The 19,127-nt window shown below is 33.4% G+C and overlaps 1 protein-coding gene and 1 pseudogene across 2 annotated transcripts; both read left to right on the forward strand.

Annotated features, from left to right (window-relative positions):
- The first annotated feature begins 10,748 nt into the window (after nt 1-10,748).
- Nucleotides 10,749-14,495, forward strand: LOC110652579 (origin of replication complex subunit 2-like; annotated as a pseudogene).
- A 1,663-nt stretch (nt 14,496-16,158) lies between these two features.
- LOC110647839 (dolichyl-diphosphooligosaccharide--protein glycosyltransferase subunit 4A) lies at nt 16,159-18,664 on the forward strand. 2 transcript variants are annotated; one of them, XM_058144720.1, is made up of 3 exons: nt 16,159-16,303; nt 17,065-17,178; nt 18,509-18,664. In XM_058144720.1, exon 2 carries the CDS (start codon nt 17,065-17,067, stop codon nt 17,176-17,178), a length of 114 nt encoding a protein of 37 aa, XP_058000703.1. In that variant the 5' UTR covers nt 16,159-16,303; the 3' UTR covers nt 18,509-18,664. The 2 variants fall into 2 exon arrangements, with proteins under 2 accessions (XP_058000703.1, XP_058000702.1); XM_058144719.1 differs by having other exon boundaries at nt 16,165-16,350.
- The last annotated feature ends 463 nt before the right edge of the window (nt 18,665-19,127 follow it).

Here is a 19,127-nt window from a genome sequence, read left to right on the forward strand (position 1 = left end):
TCACTTCATTAGTCAACTAAAATGTTGACTTTTGCATAGAAAATATAAACATTGACTTTGGCACTTCAAACATACTACATTTTTCATTTAAAACTTGTTGGTTTTGGTCACTTTATCAAAGCTTAGGTCATTTTGGCAAAATTGCCAATTTTCGGTTTTGGTGCTCCGAAGTTGCAGAGTTGCATTGGTCGATTTACTGTTGGAATTTGACAAAACTTCCTTCATAGAAAATGTTCCTTATTTTGTCTATTTGAATTTATTTTTTTGAATCACTCCATTTGGAGTTTTGTAGCTCAAGTTATGGCCAAAATAAGTTTACTGTTCATGTGCACTGTTCATGCTGCTATCATGGGTTCTGGCAGATTTTGATCCAACTTTGGTCAGTAATTTGATTAAGTTAAGTTCCTAATTTGGTCTAACTTTCTTCATATGAAATGTTCTACTATGCCTTAGGTTTCCATCGGTTCAAGAATCGCCTAAATCCGAGTTTTCTAGAGAGAGTTATAGTCCTCCAAACATTGCTGCTCAAATGAAAATTCTGGAAATCTCAGTACAGTAAACTTCACTTTGCTCAATGATTTGATTAGGTTCTGGTCATAATTTGAGGTAGGTTTCTTCATGAAAGTTGTTTGTCTATGTCTTAACTTGTTGCTGTAAAATTTCAGGTCAATTGACCAAATCTACAGTGAGTTATGGCCAAATGAACAGTTACTGTTCATTTGGTCATTTCTGCAGGTGCTGTTGCAGGGTGTCCGGATTGGGGCCAACTTTTGGTCCTCTTGCTTTGGTCTTTTGGGCATAGTTTCTTCAGCAAAAATGTGCCATTATAAGCCTAGTTTCATGTCCAATTGGCCAAACACCAATTGGACCAACACAGCCAAAGATATGGTAGTCCAAGTGGACTGAAATTTGATCACCTGCTGCACTCATTGGGCAGCCTTCCATTTCAGTTTTGCCATGCATTAACTCACTTCAAATTATGATTAACTTGCCTTAAATGGTCACTAATTGACCACTAGAATGTCCATTAATCATTTCATAAGCCAAGTCAAATTTTCACTCCCAAAACCCTAGCTTCCAATCCATGAATCATGCAACACATCCCAATTAAGGTCATCAATCATTCATATGTCACTATCTAAGCTTGTATTTAGGTTTTAGCCCAATAAAACTCATCAATTCCTCATCCTATAAGTGCTGGCCAAAATTTGCTTCTCAATTTCACACATGATTTTCTTCAATTTCTTAATTATTTATTCATATTCAAACTAAATTTCAATAAGTAAACAAGATTAGGAAGTTAATATGCACTAACCTTATTTGATAAAATTCCCAACTTGTTAAACCTTCACTTTCTTTCCTCTTCTTGGCTGCCAAAAGCTTCCTTAGGGTGTGTGGATTAATTTGAGTGAAGATAACTTAGGGTTTTGAGGTGAGAAAGGGTGTGGATTCAAGCTTTGTAAGCATGAAAATGGAGAAGGGAAAAGAGAAGCATGAAACATTTTATTGGGGAAGAAGAGTAGCTGCAGAAAATTCTCTAAAATGGTCTTCTTTTTCTGCCCATTTAGGTATTATAAATGTCTTCCTTTAATTTGATTGGCTAAGGGGTTCTAATTACATCAAGCTTATGTCATTAATGCCTTTTTATTTGATTTTTCTTTCTTCTTTCTTTAACTCATTTCTAATTAAATTTTTACTAATATTTATTCATATTTTAGATCATAATAATTATTTACTCAACTGGACAAGTCGGCCAAAAATCACCTCGGAAGGCGAAATGACCAAAATGCCCTCCGTTTGGCTTAACGGGTCAAAATTGTCTGTACCGATTGAAAAATTTTTCTAAATATTTTCTTGGCATTCTAATGCCATAGGAACCTCAATGACCCTTCTCTGGAGTCCCAAAAATTATTTTATAATTTTTCCACCAGGTCTAGGGCTCCTCGTTGCGAGAACCGCAACTTCCTACTAGGTTACCCATCGCTTGGGCACCGGCTCATTTGACTTGGTTGTATTTTATTTCTAAAATTTTTACTAAATTTTTCTTATTAATATTTGAGTTAATTATGGTTCCTGACTTTAGTTTAAATATTTTTCCGGACGTTCTAGCTGTCCGGACCGACACCGGTCACCGAAACAGTAGAATGTACGGAGTTGCTACAGTGAGGGTGTTACAATTCTTCCCCTCTAATTTAAATTTCGTCCTCGAAATTTACCCAGTGTAAATAGCCGAGGAGCTACTACCTCTTTATTTCTTCACCTTTCCGTGTTATCATACTTTACTTTCTCCTTAGTCTCAATCCTATCATTAAACAGTTCTGTACTCATCCTTTTTCATCTTAAATACAGTCTGCTTCTCATCTCCATTCGCTATCTCATTGTCTCTTCACTTTCTTATTCCATACCTTAACCTAAAATAAACGGGAAGTACAGATCTGCACTAGTGTCACCTCGACTCTTATGAATGCAATGCATGATATGCAATCTATCTAGGTCCAGAAACGCCTAAACCGCGCTCTGATACCACTAAATGTGACACCCCTTACCCGACTACAGTGTAGCCGAGCAAGTTATGCCACTCAGTGTGCCGGAGCACTCTATTTTATCTGATTTCATTACAGTCCTTGATTTATTTATTCAAAAACTTTATTGAAGATTTAGGCTATTTTTACTTTTATCAAAATCTAACTAAATTGGAAATTTCAAAAATTTTAACGATAATCCGACAAAGTATCATTGTAATTTGGACTATGATTCTTCGAACACCGCCAAAGACAATTTCAATATATACTCAATTTCTCAAACTTAATAGTCTCAAAATTTTCAAACATAATGTATCTCAATACGATTCAGATTTCTGAGAAATCTCATTAGATTTTCAATATCTCAATATTCACAAGTATAATCTCATTATAACTCAAATTCAATTCACATACTAAAATACTTACTTTGAATAGCTTCCATAATTCATAGGTTAATTACATGAGTTTATTTTGTACAAGATATACAAATAATTTACAATGTGCTAGGAATGAACAATATACATAACATGTATAAAATGAGCCCTATCTACATGCATTCTTGAGGAGGTGACAATCTTGAACTCTTCGACACTTCGCAGATCTGGACTCTAAAATCTCTCAATGATAGTCTCTGGTTTTACCTTGAAGACTGGCGAGGAAGCAATTCCATCGCGCTAAGCATTTCGCTTAGTGGTGCAATAATATAACCAGAAATAATATATACAAGTAAAGAAAGAAATAAATGATAATTCAGATACTCAAGAATCAATTTAATTTGGTATGGTATTTCTAGTATCAACGATCTTATATACTAGTTTGTTCCTCTTTGGAAGTGCTTAGTTTATAACTTTTCAAGAATACTAGCGGTATATAATTTATTCTATCTGTATTGTATTTCAAGTCCATTTGATCCTGCAATTTATATTTTTGTTATGTTTCTTTTGCTAATCTCTTTTGCTTATTCATTCAATACTTAATTTAATTGTCTCGATTTTCATTATACTTAACTTAACTTAGCTGCTGAATTGAATAATACTTTAATTGATCGCCAAGTAACCTATACTAGACGATCGGATCGATAACGGTCGTTGGCACCGACACCGCGGTGCCTCGGCCGTCATACCATGGGACGCAGAACGTCTACCATGTATGCGATCAAGATGGCTAAAAGCCATGATATCACATAATCGGGCATAAAAGCCATGAAATCGGGCATAAAAGCCATGAATACGCATAAAGCCATGAATACAGCATAAAGCCTTTCGTGATCTTGCTAAAACAATACCCTATTGGCATGCCAAACTATCCAAACCAATCTTGTTAGGTATACTAGGGCATTTGATACTTTAAAATATTAATATATTGTGCTTTATGACTTCATTATTTCATGATAAATTTCAATCATAATTCATACATTCATTTGATCATTTATATGATCACAATTCACATCAATTATCCTTTTATACCATTGTACTCAAAATACTTCTCCTCTTTACAATAATGAGGACTAATGTCTCATTCATACATTAATATGGTTTATTTATCCATTCATTATGTTATTCATATTGATCCCAATTCTAAACAATGGTTCACATGTACCATTGTATTCAAAACATTTTTCCTTTCTCATTTATACATTCAAGAGTCTACTTATGTAATTACAAATTTTATATTTCAAGTTGAGTTACTAATATTTTATGAATTCCATTTGTGATGGGCATATATGCCCTAACCATCTATTCACATCAATTAGGTGACTTATTTTTCATGTTTCAAGTAATCCATGAATATTTCATGGATTTCAAATTTATGGCCTAAATTTCTTTTTAACAATTTTGACTAGGATGCATAGTCCATATTTGTCGTACAATTCTAAGCATTTAAGCTTAGAATTGGTTCTAGGTCTTCATCTTAATTCACTAATAATTTTGATTACTATTCACCATACTAGTCAACCAAAATGTTGACCTTTTTATACTTAATGGATATATTAATTCTAATTACACCAAGATCCCACATTTTGAGTTTTACATTTACTAGTATTAATTGTCAATTGCAATTTAAAGTCCCCTAGATGCATTTCTAATTTCAAATTTTGAATTTCAAGTTTTGGTGTCAGTATTCACCTCATTGGTCAACAAAAATGTTGACTTTTGCATAGACTATAGGTACATTGGTTTTAACACTCCCGATGTACCACATTTTGCATTTAAAACTTGTTGGAATCAATTACCAAATCCATTTCCAAGCTTATTTCAAGTTTTCATGTCACTATTCACTTCATTAGTCAACTAAAATGCTGACTTTTGCATAGAAAATATAAACATTGACTTTGGCACTTCAAACATACTACATTTTTCATTTAAAACTTGTTGGTTTTGGTCACTTTATCAAAGCTTAGGTCATTTTGGCAAAATTGCCAATTTTCGGTTTTGGTGCTCCGAAGTTGCACTGTTTCATTGGTCGATTTACTGTTGGAATTTGACAAAACTTCCTTCATAGAAAATGTTCCTTATTTTGTCTAGTTGAATTTCTTTTTTTGAATCACTCCATTTGGAGTTTTGTAGCTCAAGTTATGGCCAAAATAAGTTTACTGTTCACGTGCACTGTTCATGCTGCTATCATGGGTTCTGGCAGATTTTGATCCAAATTTGGTCAGTAATTTGATCAAGTTAAGTTCCTAATTTGGTCTAACTTTCTTCATATGAAATGTTCTACTATGCCTTAGGTTTCCATCGGTTCAAGAATCGCCTAAATCCGAGTTTTCTAGAGAGAGTTATAGTCCTCCAAACATTGCTGCTCAAATGAAAATTCTGGAAATCTCAGTACAGTAAACTTCACTTTGCTCAATGATTTGATTAGGTTCTGGTCATAATTTGAGGTAGGTTTCTTCATGAAAGTTGTTTGTCTATGTCTTAACTTGTTGCTGTAAAAATTTCAGGTCAATTGACCAAATCTACAGTGAGTTATGGCCAAATGAACAGTTACTATTCATTTGGTCATTTCTGCAGGTGCTGTTGCAGGGTGTCCGGATTGGGGCCAACTTTTGGTCCTCTTGCTTTGGTCTTTTGGGCATAGTTTCTTCAGCAAAAATGTGCTATTATAAGCCTAGTTTCATGTCCAATTGGCCAAACACCAATTGGACCAACACAGCCAAATATATGGCAGTCCAAGTGGACTGAAATTTCAGTCACCCTGCTGCACTCATTGGGCAGCCTTCCATTTCAATTTTGCCATGCATTAACTCACTTCAAATTATGATTAACTTGCCTTAAATGGTCACTAATTGACCACTAGAATGTCCATTAATCATTTCATAAGCCAAGTCAAATTTTCACTCCCAAAACCCTAGCTTCCAATCCATGAATCATGCAACACATCCCAATTAAGGTCATCAATCATTCATATGTCACTATCTAAGCTTGTATTTAGGTTTTAGCCCAATAAAACTCATCAATTCCTCATCCTATAAGTGCTGGCCAAAATTTGCTTCTCAATTTCACACATGATTTTCTTCAATTTCTTAATTATTTATTCATATTCAAACTAAATTTCAATAAGTAAACAAGATTAGGAAGTTAATATGCACTAACCTTATTTGATAAAATTCCCAACTTGTTAAACCTTCACTTTCTTTCCTCTTCTTGGCTGCAAAAAGCTTCCTTAGGGTGTGTGGATTAATTTGAGTGAAGATAACTTAGGGTTTTGAGGTGAGAAAGGGTGTGGATTCAAGCTTTGTAAGCATGAAAATGGAGAAGGGAAAAGAGAAGCATGAAACGTTTTATTGGGGAAGAAGAGTAGCTGCAGAAAATTCTCTAAAATGGTCTTCTTTTTCTGCCCATTTAGGTATTATAAATGTCTTCCTTTAATTTGATTGGCTAAGGGGTTCTAATTACATCAAGCTTATGTCATTAATGCCTTTTTATTTGATTTTTCTTTCTTCTTTCTTTAACTCATTTCTAATTAAATTTTTACTAATATTTATTCATATTTTAGATCATAATAATTATTTACTCAACTGGACAAGTCGGCCAAAAATCACCTCGGAAGGCGAAATGACCAAAATGCCCTCCGTTTGGCTTAACGGGTCAAAATTGTCTGTACCGATTGAAAAATTTTTCTAAATATTTTCTTGGCATTCTAATGCCATAGGAACCTCAATGACCCTTCTCTGGAGTCCCAAAAATTATTTTATAATTTTTCTCCCAGGTCTAGAGCTCCTCGTTGCGAGAACCGCAACTTCCTACTAGGTTACCCATCGGCAGGCATTGGCTCATTTGACTTGGTTGTATTTTATTTCTAAAATTTTTACTAAATTTTTCTTATTAATATTTGAGTTAATTATGATTCCTGACTTTAGTTTAAATATTTTTCCGGATGTTCTAGCTGTCCGGACCGACACCGGTCACCGAAACAGTAGAATGTACGGAGTTGCTACAGTGAGGTGTTACAATTAAAGGTCCCTTAGGCAAATCCCACATCGGCAAAGCACGGAGAAGGTCTTGGGCTCAAAAGTAATGATATATAAGATGGGGGAACTAATCACTAGAGGCGCCTTTTGGTGGAATGGCCTGGAGAGTTGGAAGAACTCCAGGGTTAAACGTGCTCGTTTGAGAGAAATCCTAGGATGGGTAACCTCCTGGGAAGTTCTCCATTCCACCTATGGGACAAAACCGTGAGGCTTATGGCCAAAGCGGACAATTCCTCTAGTGGCTGGTTCCCGATCGTTACAATTGGTATCAGAGCCGCTCGCGTGTCCTTTTGGGCGATGGTGGGGCAAACCTCAGCGAGGACGCTGAGTCCCGAAAGGGGGGGAGAAAGGTCCCTTAGGCAAATCCCACATCGGCAAAGCACGGAGATGGTCTTGGGCTCAAAAGTAATGATATATAAGATGGGGGAACTAATCACTAGAGGCGCCTTTTGGTGGAATGGCCTGGAGAGTTGGAAGAACTCCAGGGTTAAACGTGCTCGTTTGAGAGAAATCCTAGGATGGGTGACCTCCTGGGAAGTTCTCCATTCCACCTATGGGACAAAACCGTGAGGCTTATGGCCAAAGCGGACAATTCCTCTAGTGGCTGGTTCCCGATCGTTACAGTTTAAGTATTAAATTGGTTTAATTTTTAAATTCAGGGGGCAAATTGATACAATGATAAATTGACGAAAAAAATTGACTTTTATGTGAAAATTTAAGGGGCAAAATATGCTTTTGGCTTGTCTTTGCCTAATAGACATTTGAACCTCTTTTTTTTTCCCCCCCTATCTCACTCCTTGACTTAATAAAAACATACAATTGAAACACAAATTTGCACAATCAACAAGAAGGTGAACCACACACGTTAACAAGCAAGTGAAGATAATTTTTTTTCCCTTGAGTTGGCACCTGTAACGGCTAGTTAGGACAGATGAATAAAAATAACACTCATTTGCAAATTTTAATTGGGTATAATAGTAATCACTCAAAAAAATTTTTAAAGTGATAAATTGATTGGCAAGAATGATAACTAATTTTTTTTATAAGATATTGGAAGAAGAGAAACCCAAAATAAATAAATAAATAAATAAACATTAAACAATAAAACCAAGTTGAAAATATTCTCCTTGCACCTCTTAGCGGCAATATGTCAAGTAGCATAAAGGCATGAAATAAATATAGCAAAAAAGAAGAGGAAGATTACTGGAAATTGCAGATAAGAATGCACTTGACCATATCCTCAAACAAAGTAGAAGAACTAAACACTCTTCCACAAAACCTTTAATCCAATTACACTCTTCCTCTCCTAATGTAGCTGCGATCTTTCTAAACTCTCTAGCATTTAGTGAAAAGCACTCTTCCCCTCCCAATGGGTGTTGAGATGAGGTAAACTAGTGAACAAACAACTATGGAGATTTGAGATTTTAGGAATGAGCTGACGAAATAGGTCCAATACCGTCTGGAAGGACACTAATAGGGACGAAAGGAGAGCCATGAAGATTGGAGCAAAAATGTGGGCTTATGGTGGTGTATGGGTGAAGTAGAGAGAAATAGTGTGAGTTTAGCCTTTTTTTTTTCTTATGTTAAGCAATGTAAATTTAAGTTTCACAAACACGTACAATTGTAGACAATAATACTAAGATAATAATGTAACATATTATATAATTAACATCCGGTGATTTGTAACATCTGGTGGATATCTATTACACTTTGAAGTATATTGATAAGTTGTTTTTATCAAATAATTCAAGAAATTTTTCTATATAAACTATTAGGGGTGTAATCGAATCTAGCCGAGCCGAGCTTTGACTTGTTCAAGCTCGGCTCGTGAATATATGCTTCAGGCTCGAGCTCGGTTCGAGCTTTAATATTAAAGTTTGAGCTCGATTCGTTTGTAATATATTAAAGTCAAATTCGATTCGAGTTTGGTTCGGTCTAAGTTCATTTGTCAAGTTCGAGTTTGAGCTCGTGTCAAGCTCGATGAATTTGAGCTCGAACTATTTTCGATAAGCAAGCTCGATAAGCTCGAGCTCGAGTTTGAGTTCGAGCTCGAGTTCGAGTTTGAGCTCAACAGTTATAATACATGTTTTAAATCATAATTACTTTCAAAATAAATTACTACATGAGTCTATAGTCATTAATAATACAAATTAACAAGAAAAAAAGATACAACACATTACAACTAATTTGAAAATAACACAAATTACAACACCTCCATAATTTAAATAAAATTAAAAAAGTTCAATAACAAGTTTATATTTAATTTATTTAAATAAGTTCAAAAGAATTAAATATATTATATTATTTAGTTTATCAAATTATATTTGGTGCTTTATATCTTTCACTAATGCTCTATTAAAAAAATAAATAATTTTATTTATATGAAATAAGTGTACAATATTAAGTAATATAGTAATTATAGATTAATTAGCCTTAATAAAAAGAAATATGGGGAGATTATAGAGAGAGAGAGTTTATAGAGATAGAGATTGGAAGAAGGATAGTATACAGAGTAATAATAAATTAATATGAATAGATTAGTTAGTGTTAATATAAATAGGGGGAAGATTACACACACAAAAAGAGAGAGAGAGAGAGAGAGAGAGAGAGAGATAGTATAGAGACTAATAATAAATTAATAATATATGGGTAGATTAGTTAGTATTAATAGAAATAGGGGAGGACACACACACACACACACACACACACACAGAGAGAGAGAGAGAGAGAGAGAGAGAGAGAGACTCAAATAGAGACACCGAGAGAGATAGTATATAGAGTATAATAAATTAATATTATTTGGGTAAATTAGTTAGTTTTAATAAAAAAAAAAGGGAGGGGGGAGGGGAGGAGGGAGAGAGAGAGAGAGAGAGAGAGAGAGAGAGAGAGAGAGAGAGAGAGAGAGAGAGAGAGAGAGAGCAATACTGATTAGATAAATTAGTGACAAATTTAAAGTTTAATCTTTTAAAAGTTCAACATTTAGAGAGAAAACAAGAAGAGATACATGAATTCATATTTAGTAATTTAATATGAATAAATTAGTTTAAAATAATTTTTATGCATAAAAGTTATAATAACCTTGTAGGAGCGGATAAAAATAATTATATTTTATAAATGTATTTTTTTTATTGTAATTGTATCATAAATTTATATAATAATATAATATTTAATAATATATTATTTTATATTAAAAGTAGATAAACGAGCTCATTGACGAGCTTATAAACGAGCCTATTCATGAACTTATTTACGAGTTTATAAACGAGCTTATTCACGAGCTTAATTAACAAATTAATTCGTGAGCCTATTCAACGAGCCTGTTCAACGAGCCAGTTCACGAGCCTATTAACGAGCCGAACTTATTAATTTGGCAAAAAACAACTTATTAATTTGCTCCAATATATAGCATATACTTATTGAGATGATGTAAATAAGATATGTATGATTATTGATAAAGACTCATGCACCAAAAAATCTGTGTGTATGGCTTTAGTTGTATTTATTTTAAAGATAAATTATAGTTTAGTCTTTATTTATCTATTTTTAAAAGTTAAAAACTTATTTGTCAACTAAATAATAAAAGATTATTTCATCTATTTTAAAATTTAAAATATTTATTTGATTTTTCTAAAATTTAAAAGAGTTTATTTAGATTTAAAAACATTTTAATAAGCCCGTACTTTAAGGGTCAAAACAGTATTTTTACCTATATAAATGATAGATTAAGGGCGTGTGGCGCACAGGCTCCGATTTTGTATGATGTTGGACCCAATTGCCCGTGGCTAGTAAGTTACGGAGCCAAGTTGGGTTTTGAAATCCCACCGCATCACTGCCCGCCTCCCTCCCGCCCGCCAAGACGCCAATTATCGACAATGCCCATCAAAATTCCTGTGTATCATTTTCTTATTTGGTTTGATTTCTTAAATCATGGATATTAACAATGGTGATGAAGAGGAATTTGAGTTCTCAAGGAATTACTTTCTTGCAAAAGAGTGTTCGGGTAAGAAATCAACCAGCAAAATTGCTGATATTGATCTGATTGATGAACAGGTTCTGTCTCTAACTTCTCCTAATAACACATTTCTTCTTGTCTTCGTATTGTTTCAAGGATTAATGGCTTTTTTCTGTCTCCCTTATTTTGTGCAGGAGCTGAGAGCAGCTGTAGCTAATATTGAACCGAAGCATGAGAAAGAGACCATTGCTCTTGTGAATAGTTATAAGAAGCTATATCCCCGATGGGTTTTTGAGCTCAGGTTGGTATTACTCTTTGCTGTATTATCAAAGTTTTTAATTTGCGTTGGTTGAATTTATATTGATGTAATCATGCAATGAATATTGAAATAGGTATCCTATAATGAAATGCATATACATATATGATGCACATGAAGAGGGCAAGAGATTATTATAAGGGTTTTTTCCTTTCTTGCCCAAAAGAGTAGCTGCATAGGCAAGATGAAGCAATTAACAGACATCCAGTTCAGGAAACTGGATGGAATCAAGTTTAGTAGGAATTGTCTAATTTTGTTGATATCAACAAAGGGATTTACAAAGAGGTGCATTCTTTACCTGTTTAGGTGGTTACTGCTTTTGGTCCGAGACACCATTTCTCTTCCTTACAATGCAACTAGTTTGTGGTTTTGCATAGATGGCCACATGGCCCAACTAATTTCAGGTGCTTGTTTTTCTCATAGTTCTTTTGTCGATTAAGAGAGTTTTGTAAAATTATGTGACATTTCATTAATGTTTTGATTTGTTCTTTATTACGAATTAGGTGTGGTTTTGGCCTTCTAATGTATGGATTTGGATCTAAGAAGGCTTTAATTGAATCTTTTGCTTCAACAGCATTGGCAGAGTATCCTGTGGTTGTAATCAATGGGTATCTTCAGTCAGTTAATCTAAAACAGGTACCATTCGCTTCGACATAATTCTAGAATGATTATTAATTTGCACTTATCCAGTCTCTAGATGCAAGAATAACACAACGTATGCTATGCTCAATACTGAAGTCTCCATTTTTCCCTGTCACATTTAAGATCATTCCTTTTCCTTCTATTTGCTGGTTTGGGATGTTTTCTTCCCTTTTTTATTTTTTTTTCCTGTTTGCTTGTATCATGCTTGTTTAAAATAGTGTCATGCTTTTAGGTCATGATAGCCTTGGCTGAAATTTGGTGGGATCAGTTGAAAACCAGACAAAGAACTTCATCTAGGATTTTACCTAAAGTTCAACAGCCATTCAATTCTTGATCGGTGGATGATCTTCTTGCATTTTTGAATACATCAGAGGCAGAGGAAAATGATTTTTTATATGAGTTGTCATTCATAACATTGATGGGCCTGGGTTAAGAGACTCTGAAAGCCAACAGTATCTTGCACGAATTGCTTCTTGTTCGAATATCCGTACCATTGTCTCTGTTGACCATGTCAATGCACCTCTCTGTAAGTGTTTTCTTTTCACTGTCTGTTATCTGTGGACAAGACGTTGGTTACGTTTAGCATATTGTTACTTGCATATAGCACTTCTAATTTTGGTTAAAACCTTCTTAGCATTTCTATTGTTGTTGCTATGGCCTTTTAGACCAAAAATGAAATTATTTTTTGATTAAACATGTTTATTACATGTGCAACTTTTTCCTTTTTTTTTTTCTCCAAATGCTTCAAGAGAATGGAACTTAGGTGGCTATATTCATTATATCTGGTTAATTCTAAAAACCTGAATATTCTTTTTTTGTATGTCTCCTGAATAATGGTGGATGTATGCATGGTAAAGCATTGATAGGTGCAAAACTTCCTTGTTGGTTCTATCTATGGCATGATATGGATAGGCGCACTATGTAATTCCTTTTGATCCTTCCTAACAAAACTTCCTTTTAACTCTTTGGCTCCATCTGTTTGCAGAAATAACTTATTTGTGGAAAATATTTTATGAGAAAGTAACTTTTGTAATACTATTATTTCATTGCAATATTCAAAAATTAGTTAGAAATAATTTTAGCATTTGAAGAGTACATTTGAAAATATTAATTTCATTTCAATAACTAAATATATAAAAAAGGTTTGAATTTTTTTTCCCAATTTATAGTTTAATAAGAGAGAAAATTAAAAAGGGTGAATTATGGTCGTCACTGGAAATTAGCAGTGGCAGCAGGTGAATTGAGTTTGCCGTAGATGATCATGGTTGGATGTGATCAGTAGCCTTACAAGTATATGTGTCTATGTGTTTCCTTAAAATTCCTTCCATCTTTATAAATTTGTGAAAGTGTGGAAAGTGACTTCCCATTTAAAATTTAGGTCATTTTGCTTGAAATGACTTAGTTGCATACTAAACATAAAAAAAAATGCTGAAAATGTTTTCTAGGAAATATTTTCCAAAAAGCAAAAAGAATTAAACCTTTTTATATTTTCTTTTCTCATCAATCTTTTAGTATTATGCTCAATTGTCCATATTTAGTTTTGCAATATCTTTGAAGCTAACAAGCACATCCTGGGTTTGTTGGTAGTGTGGGACCAGAAGGTGGTTCACACACAATTTAACTGGTATTGGTACCACGTTCCCACCTATGCACCATATAAGGTTGAAGGAATCTTCTCTCCTTTGATTCTTGCGCACAGCAATACAGAGTGCCAAAACAGCTGCAATAGTTTTACAGAGTTTGACACCCAATGCTCAGAGTGTGTTTAAAATTCTTGCAGAATATCAACGATCACACACTGAAGAAGAAGGCAAGTAACTACTTATGGTTTGGATCATTATGTTTCATATAAAGTCTTATATGTTCCATTTCATTTGTGAAACATATATTATGTCTTATATGTTCCATTTCACTTGTCATTCTCTGGCATGCCTTTTGATAATCTATATAAAATCTCCCAAGAGCGCTTCCTTGTGAGTAGCCAGGTTACCCTTAACTCCCATTTGACAGAAGTCAAAGATCACGAGTTGGTGAAGACCAGAAGGCGTAGTGATGGCCAAGATTGTTTATATATCCCTCTTACAAATGATGCACTTGAAAAGCTACTTTCTGAAATCAATCAATAGGGTAATGTGTATTTGCATTTGTACCTGTACCTAATTACCTATTGTTCACAGCTTGAATAGCGTTTACATGTGCCCTTGGTGTGTGAATCAAGATTATGGTTTTGCAAGTAAACTCTGAATTCAGGCCTAGTAGCAGATTCTTTTCCTTTGCATTAAGTTTGGCAATACAATGCCTGCCGGAATTATGAGCAGTAGAACTGGGTTTTTTTTACCATGGACGGCTCACCAATCACCTGCAGCAATGGGGTCAGCATATTTGTAAGATTAATCTTGCAGGAAATTATATTTATGCGTGACTTGCACTTCGTTACTTTAAAGAGTTATAATGAATGTGTAATACACTTGTTTTCATTAGCTCAAAGGCCCTTAATCGTATTTGGTTATAGTCAGGATAGGAGCATTGAATTCTAATGTTTAGGGGGGTGTTTGGTACGGAATTAATAAGAATAATTATTATCCTTGTGTACTTAGAGAGGCTATATTAACTTTTTACTTTATTAATATTTATATCCTATTGAGGGGTTAAATGCTAATATTGAGATATGTAAGTTAATAATTATACTATTTAAAGATTAAAACTTATGAGGATAATATTTAACTCTTGATTTTTTAATCTTTTGCCAAACACACTCTTAATGCAGTAGAATTGAGGGCAATCTCGCACTAGTAACAATATGGTGGATGTTAAATCCAAAGCTAGTAAACTGAAGAGACAACTACAAAAGTGCAAATTAATCATAACAATGACAGATTGAAGTTTTTGGTAGGTACGCAGTACAATGTAATGCAATCAAATTTTTTTATTAAAATTCAATAGAAAATTTAATTATATTGCATACGGCTTATATCAAACATAGAAGTGCATAGAATAAATAAATAAAGAATAAAAAGAAATAGAATATGATTCATAGAATAAAAAACAAAAAGAATTCGATTCAGATGCAAAAAGAATGTAGACTTTTCAAAGATATTATCCTGCATGGTATATTGGGATCGAATATAACGTGTGCAACAGTTCTTAATCAAAGATATTATTCTTTGGAAGAACAAGGAATACAAGAAACATTCAATTATTAGGCAATCAGAAAGAGGCAATTTTTCACAGTAGAGATGGCCTTTATTTTAGGCCAAATCCAAATGATAAAAATTGTTGTGCATTATAAAAATTGTAGTTATGAACTCACTTATGTAATTAAAATGAATAATCCAATTGTGTCTACTTAAGTGATAATGTTCTTAGTTATCTTTCCTTTCTTTTCCTTTTTCTTCCCCATATTTGCAGAATTTAAAGAAGTTTTCCCCCTAATTTCAGAATTAAAAGTAACCTTTTTCCCTATTTGCAATTCATTTTGCCTAACTAACAAATTAACAACTAGTGTGAATTCATGCAACCTAAAATATTAATCGACAACCAAAGCATCTATAACAGAGGCGAAAGCATGAAGAAAAAAAAAATCATGAGGAATTGGAAATTTTGCATTTTTTTATGGAAGCATTATGAGCGGATATAACTAATGAGTTACATAACAGGAGAGCTAACTTCTCCCTTTCTTATCATAAGATGAATTTATATTAATTATCACCTATATATAAAAATTTCATCAACAAATTTATTCATAAAATTATGATTCATTATGATTCTTTAAACGGTAAAAATACCTATTTGAACATGATTGATCCAATAAATAACCAAATTTGGAATCCTATATTTGGGCACTACTTAAGAAAAATGGTTGCCAAAGAATCTTATAACTATTGATTGCTAAATTTAAAAATAATATTAAAGCTTATGGATTAAATTAATAAAATTAAAAAAAAATCGATAAAATTGAAACTACACAAAAAAATTATGATCTTTTAAATCAATTATCTTTAAGAATATATATTAAAATTTAGATATTTTAGTTTAAAATATTAAGACATAATTTAGTTTTACTAAGGCATAATTAAATTTATTAAAATCATAATATAAAACTTTCATAGCTTATATGATTACATAATGTATTTTTTTCATTATTACTTATTTTTTTATATCAAAATAAAAATTATTAAAAAATAATCAGAAAAATTACTCTCTTAAACAATTGATTGTTGTGGTTTAGTGGCAAGAATTTCATGTTGTGGCCGAGGAGACCATTTTTCATTATTTGCACGTCGTTAAACGACACGTCGCAAGCTCTTCAGATTATGTGCGCAGCGCTAGCTGCTAGTTTTGTTGGTCTCGACTCTTGACCTTTGCTAGTCTCCTGGATCTCAGCTGCTCTGTGCGCCACCGTAAGCCTCTCAATCTACTCTCCTTGGCCTCTCAAACTTTTGTTAAGGTTTATAGCTCTTCGATTCATTTGTTGTTTCTTAAAATTAGAGTTGCGTGATTGTGTTAGATCGCTGCTTGGATCTCTAAATTAATTACTTTTGCATATTTCTAATTTCAATTACAGGACGAGTAAGTTTTTATTAAACACCTCTTCGATTATTGAACTGCATATTAGCGTTATTAGATTTCCCTTACTAAAGGATGCAATATGCATCGATTTAATACTTTTTGTTTAACCTAATTATCGGTTTCAACAATTGCCTCCTTCATCGATAATGGGCAGGCAGGGAATCAATGTATAGTAAGAACTTGTTTGATATATATTATTTTCTTGTTAGAAATTTGACAGTCTAACTACGCGTATTACGTTGCTAGTTTGACTGTAGCTCAATTGATATAATGCAGAAGTCTATTTTGAATGTTGTATGAAATTTCTTTAGATTGAAAAGTTTTATGTCTTCCTGCACATTATGGAGTTCATTAGTATATAAGAATTTGCATATCAGTTGCAATCCGTATGATAGTCTAGTGTTGCAGAAATGTAGTTTTTCTGAGTTAAACTGATATGATCTAACCATTATTTAGAATCAATAATTCTAATTATGCTGATACTATTTAAACTTGTTAAATGGATGAAATTTGAAGTATGATACCAATAGGTTTTTTTTATTTATTTTTATTTTTTTTTATTTTTTATATGTTTTTGGATGTGATGTTACAGATGTTTGATGATCAAGACCTGGGCTTCTTTGCCAATTTTCTTGGCATCTTTATTTTTGTACTGGTAATGGCATACCATTATGTGATGGCTGATCCTAAATATGATGGAAACTAAGGTTTGTTGGCTTCTTGTTATGGTTTGTTTAGACATGCAATGTTTTAGTTACGAGAATTGAGATATTTCATCAATGGATATAACTTGATTATGTTAAAACAGCTATTTGCATCTTATGGGTGTAATTTTGTTGCTGCAATTTTCATAGATACCTTGTGTTAAATTAATTTTCATGCTCTGAATGTGAACTACTCTAGGAAATTGTGTTAAATATGACAATGTTAAATGAGCTGCTGGTCCAACTATTTCTTTGGCCATGGTTTTGGTGCTAGTGGGAATGCCATTGTTGTGGTTTGGGTGCAGGTTTGAACATTTTTTGTTGGAAACCTATATAATGCTCCCTAAAAGATTTAAATTAAGTATTTCTTACATGAGATATATATTATCCGGACCCATTCCTATTTTTGCTTCCCTTATTGTTCAGCCCCATACTTTTAATATTGAGAGTTGTATAACTTTGATGGAGTGGTCAATTCTGTTAAAGATTTAGCAAAAAAACTTGAATTGGATTCTTTTTATTTTTCTTTACTTGGTTGTATGGTTTTCATATATAAGCTCACACTTTTGAGACTACATGGCGGTAAAGATTTTTATTTTGTATGCAGAGTCTTAATTTTATGGGAAATTTCACACAAATTAATTTGCCTAGTGGGATTCCTCCATGCAATTTTTGTTGTCTCTGTCATTAATATTACTAATGCAGAATCCTAAGCCACTTAAGCGAAGTATCATCCAACTCAACTTTTGCTCATCTAGGAAGGCATTAACCCTATTAGCTACTTTGAATTCTCAAGATGAGAACTGACAATCTCTGAAAGACTGAAACTGTTGTGGCCTTTGGACCCACGTTTCAAGAGACATATGCATATGGTGATTTTCCCGACTCAATATCATGAGTTATGCTTTTCCTCTGCAACTCGTGTTCAAACATTGCAAGGGACTATCAAAATCACCTCTTCAAGGCATCTAAGTGAAGGGCAAATCTTTTCTTGAAAATGTTCTAGTTCTTAGTTAATGTGTTATCCTATCTCCTTCCAATGCAACCCTAACTTATCAGATATTTATGAGAGACTTTCAATGTCATAGGTTGCAAACAGTTAAGAGGACTTGCATATATCTTTAATATCTCAAGAGTTTATCATAACAAGCACCATGAAAAGGCAATAAGCAAAAACTAGGCTTCAATGTAGCTTCAGCAATGAATTTCTCCATTTCATTGATATTGAGATTTCAGTCTTCTGCATTCATCTCAAAGCAAAATGAACTAATGAGGAATAAAAATATCCTCTGTTATTTTTTATGTTACTTGAATTTTGGATATATTTTTATGGATTCGAATTGTGACTCGACTAGAAAGCTTCGTACTACGACTTGTTTGAGATAAAAAGTGAACCGTTGATCTTGTTGGTGGTGCGAGGGCAATGCCCTGGCAGAATGCGCTAGTATAAATATTATAATATTTTACCCTTTGCAGTAGAGTTGTGAGTTAGAAAACACACTGGGATTAGGGTTTGAAAGTTCTGAGTAATTGTATTTTGTTTTTTTTATCATAGTGGAACTCTTTCTCTTGTCTTGCCTATGGACGTAGACTTTACGGTCGAACCACATAAATTATGTGTTATTTTTTTTTTCTCTTTTCTTATACTGTGTGATTGTGTGATTGTGCAATTGTGTATATTCTTTAGATTTGCGTGCCTGCTATAACATCCTCAATGCAATCTCGGAGTACCTTAAACTCCATGCAAGTTCAATTTTTGCCAGAGTTGCTAATCCGGCTCTGGCTGTTTGCAGTAGGATCTCTACCATAATAAAGTAGATTAATAGAATGAAAGTCAGTGATTCGTGTAATTGCAAATTCGCTTGCAGTTCTTACGATTGGTTTGGCCAATGCCCACGCATTCTGCTATGCCTTGGAAAATTGGTTTTATGATCCAAGGGAGAAGAAGTGA

The sequence above is a fragment of the Hevea brasiliensis genome, chromosome 3, assembly GCF_030052815.1.
Source record: "Hevea brasiliensis isolate MT/VB/25A 57/8 chromosome 3, ASM3005281v1, whole genome shotgun sequence".
In the NCBI taxonomy this organism is placed as follows: Eukaryota; Viridiplantae; Streptophyta; class Magnoliopsida; order Malpighiales; family Euphorbiaceae; genus Hevea; species Hevea brasiliensis.

Coding starts and splice junctions, on each gene's coding strand:
- LOC110647839 (XM_058144720.1), top strand. CDS start 17,065: ATGTTTGATGATCAAGACCTGGGCTTCTTTGCCAATTTTCTTGGCATC.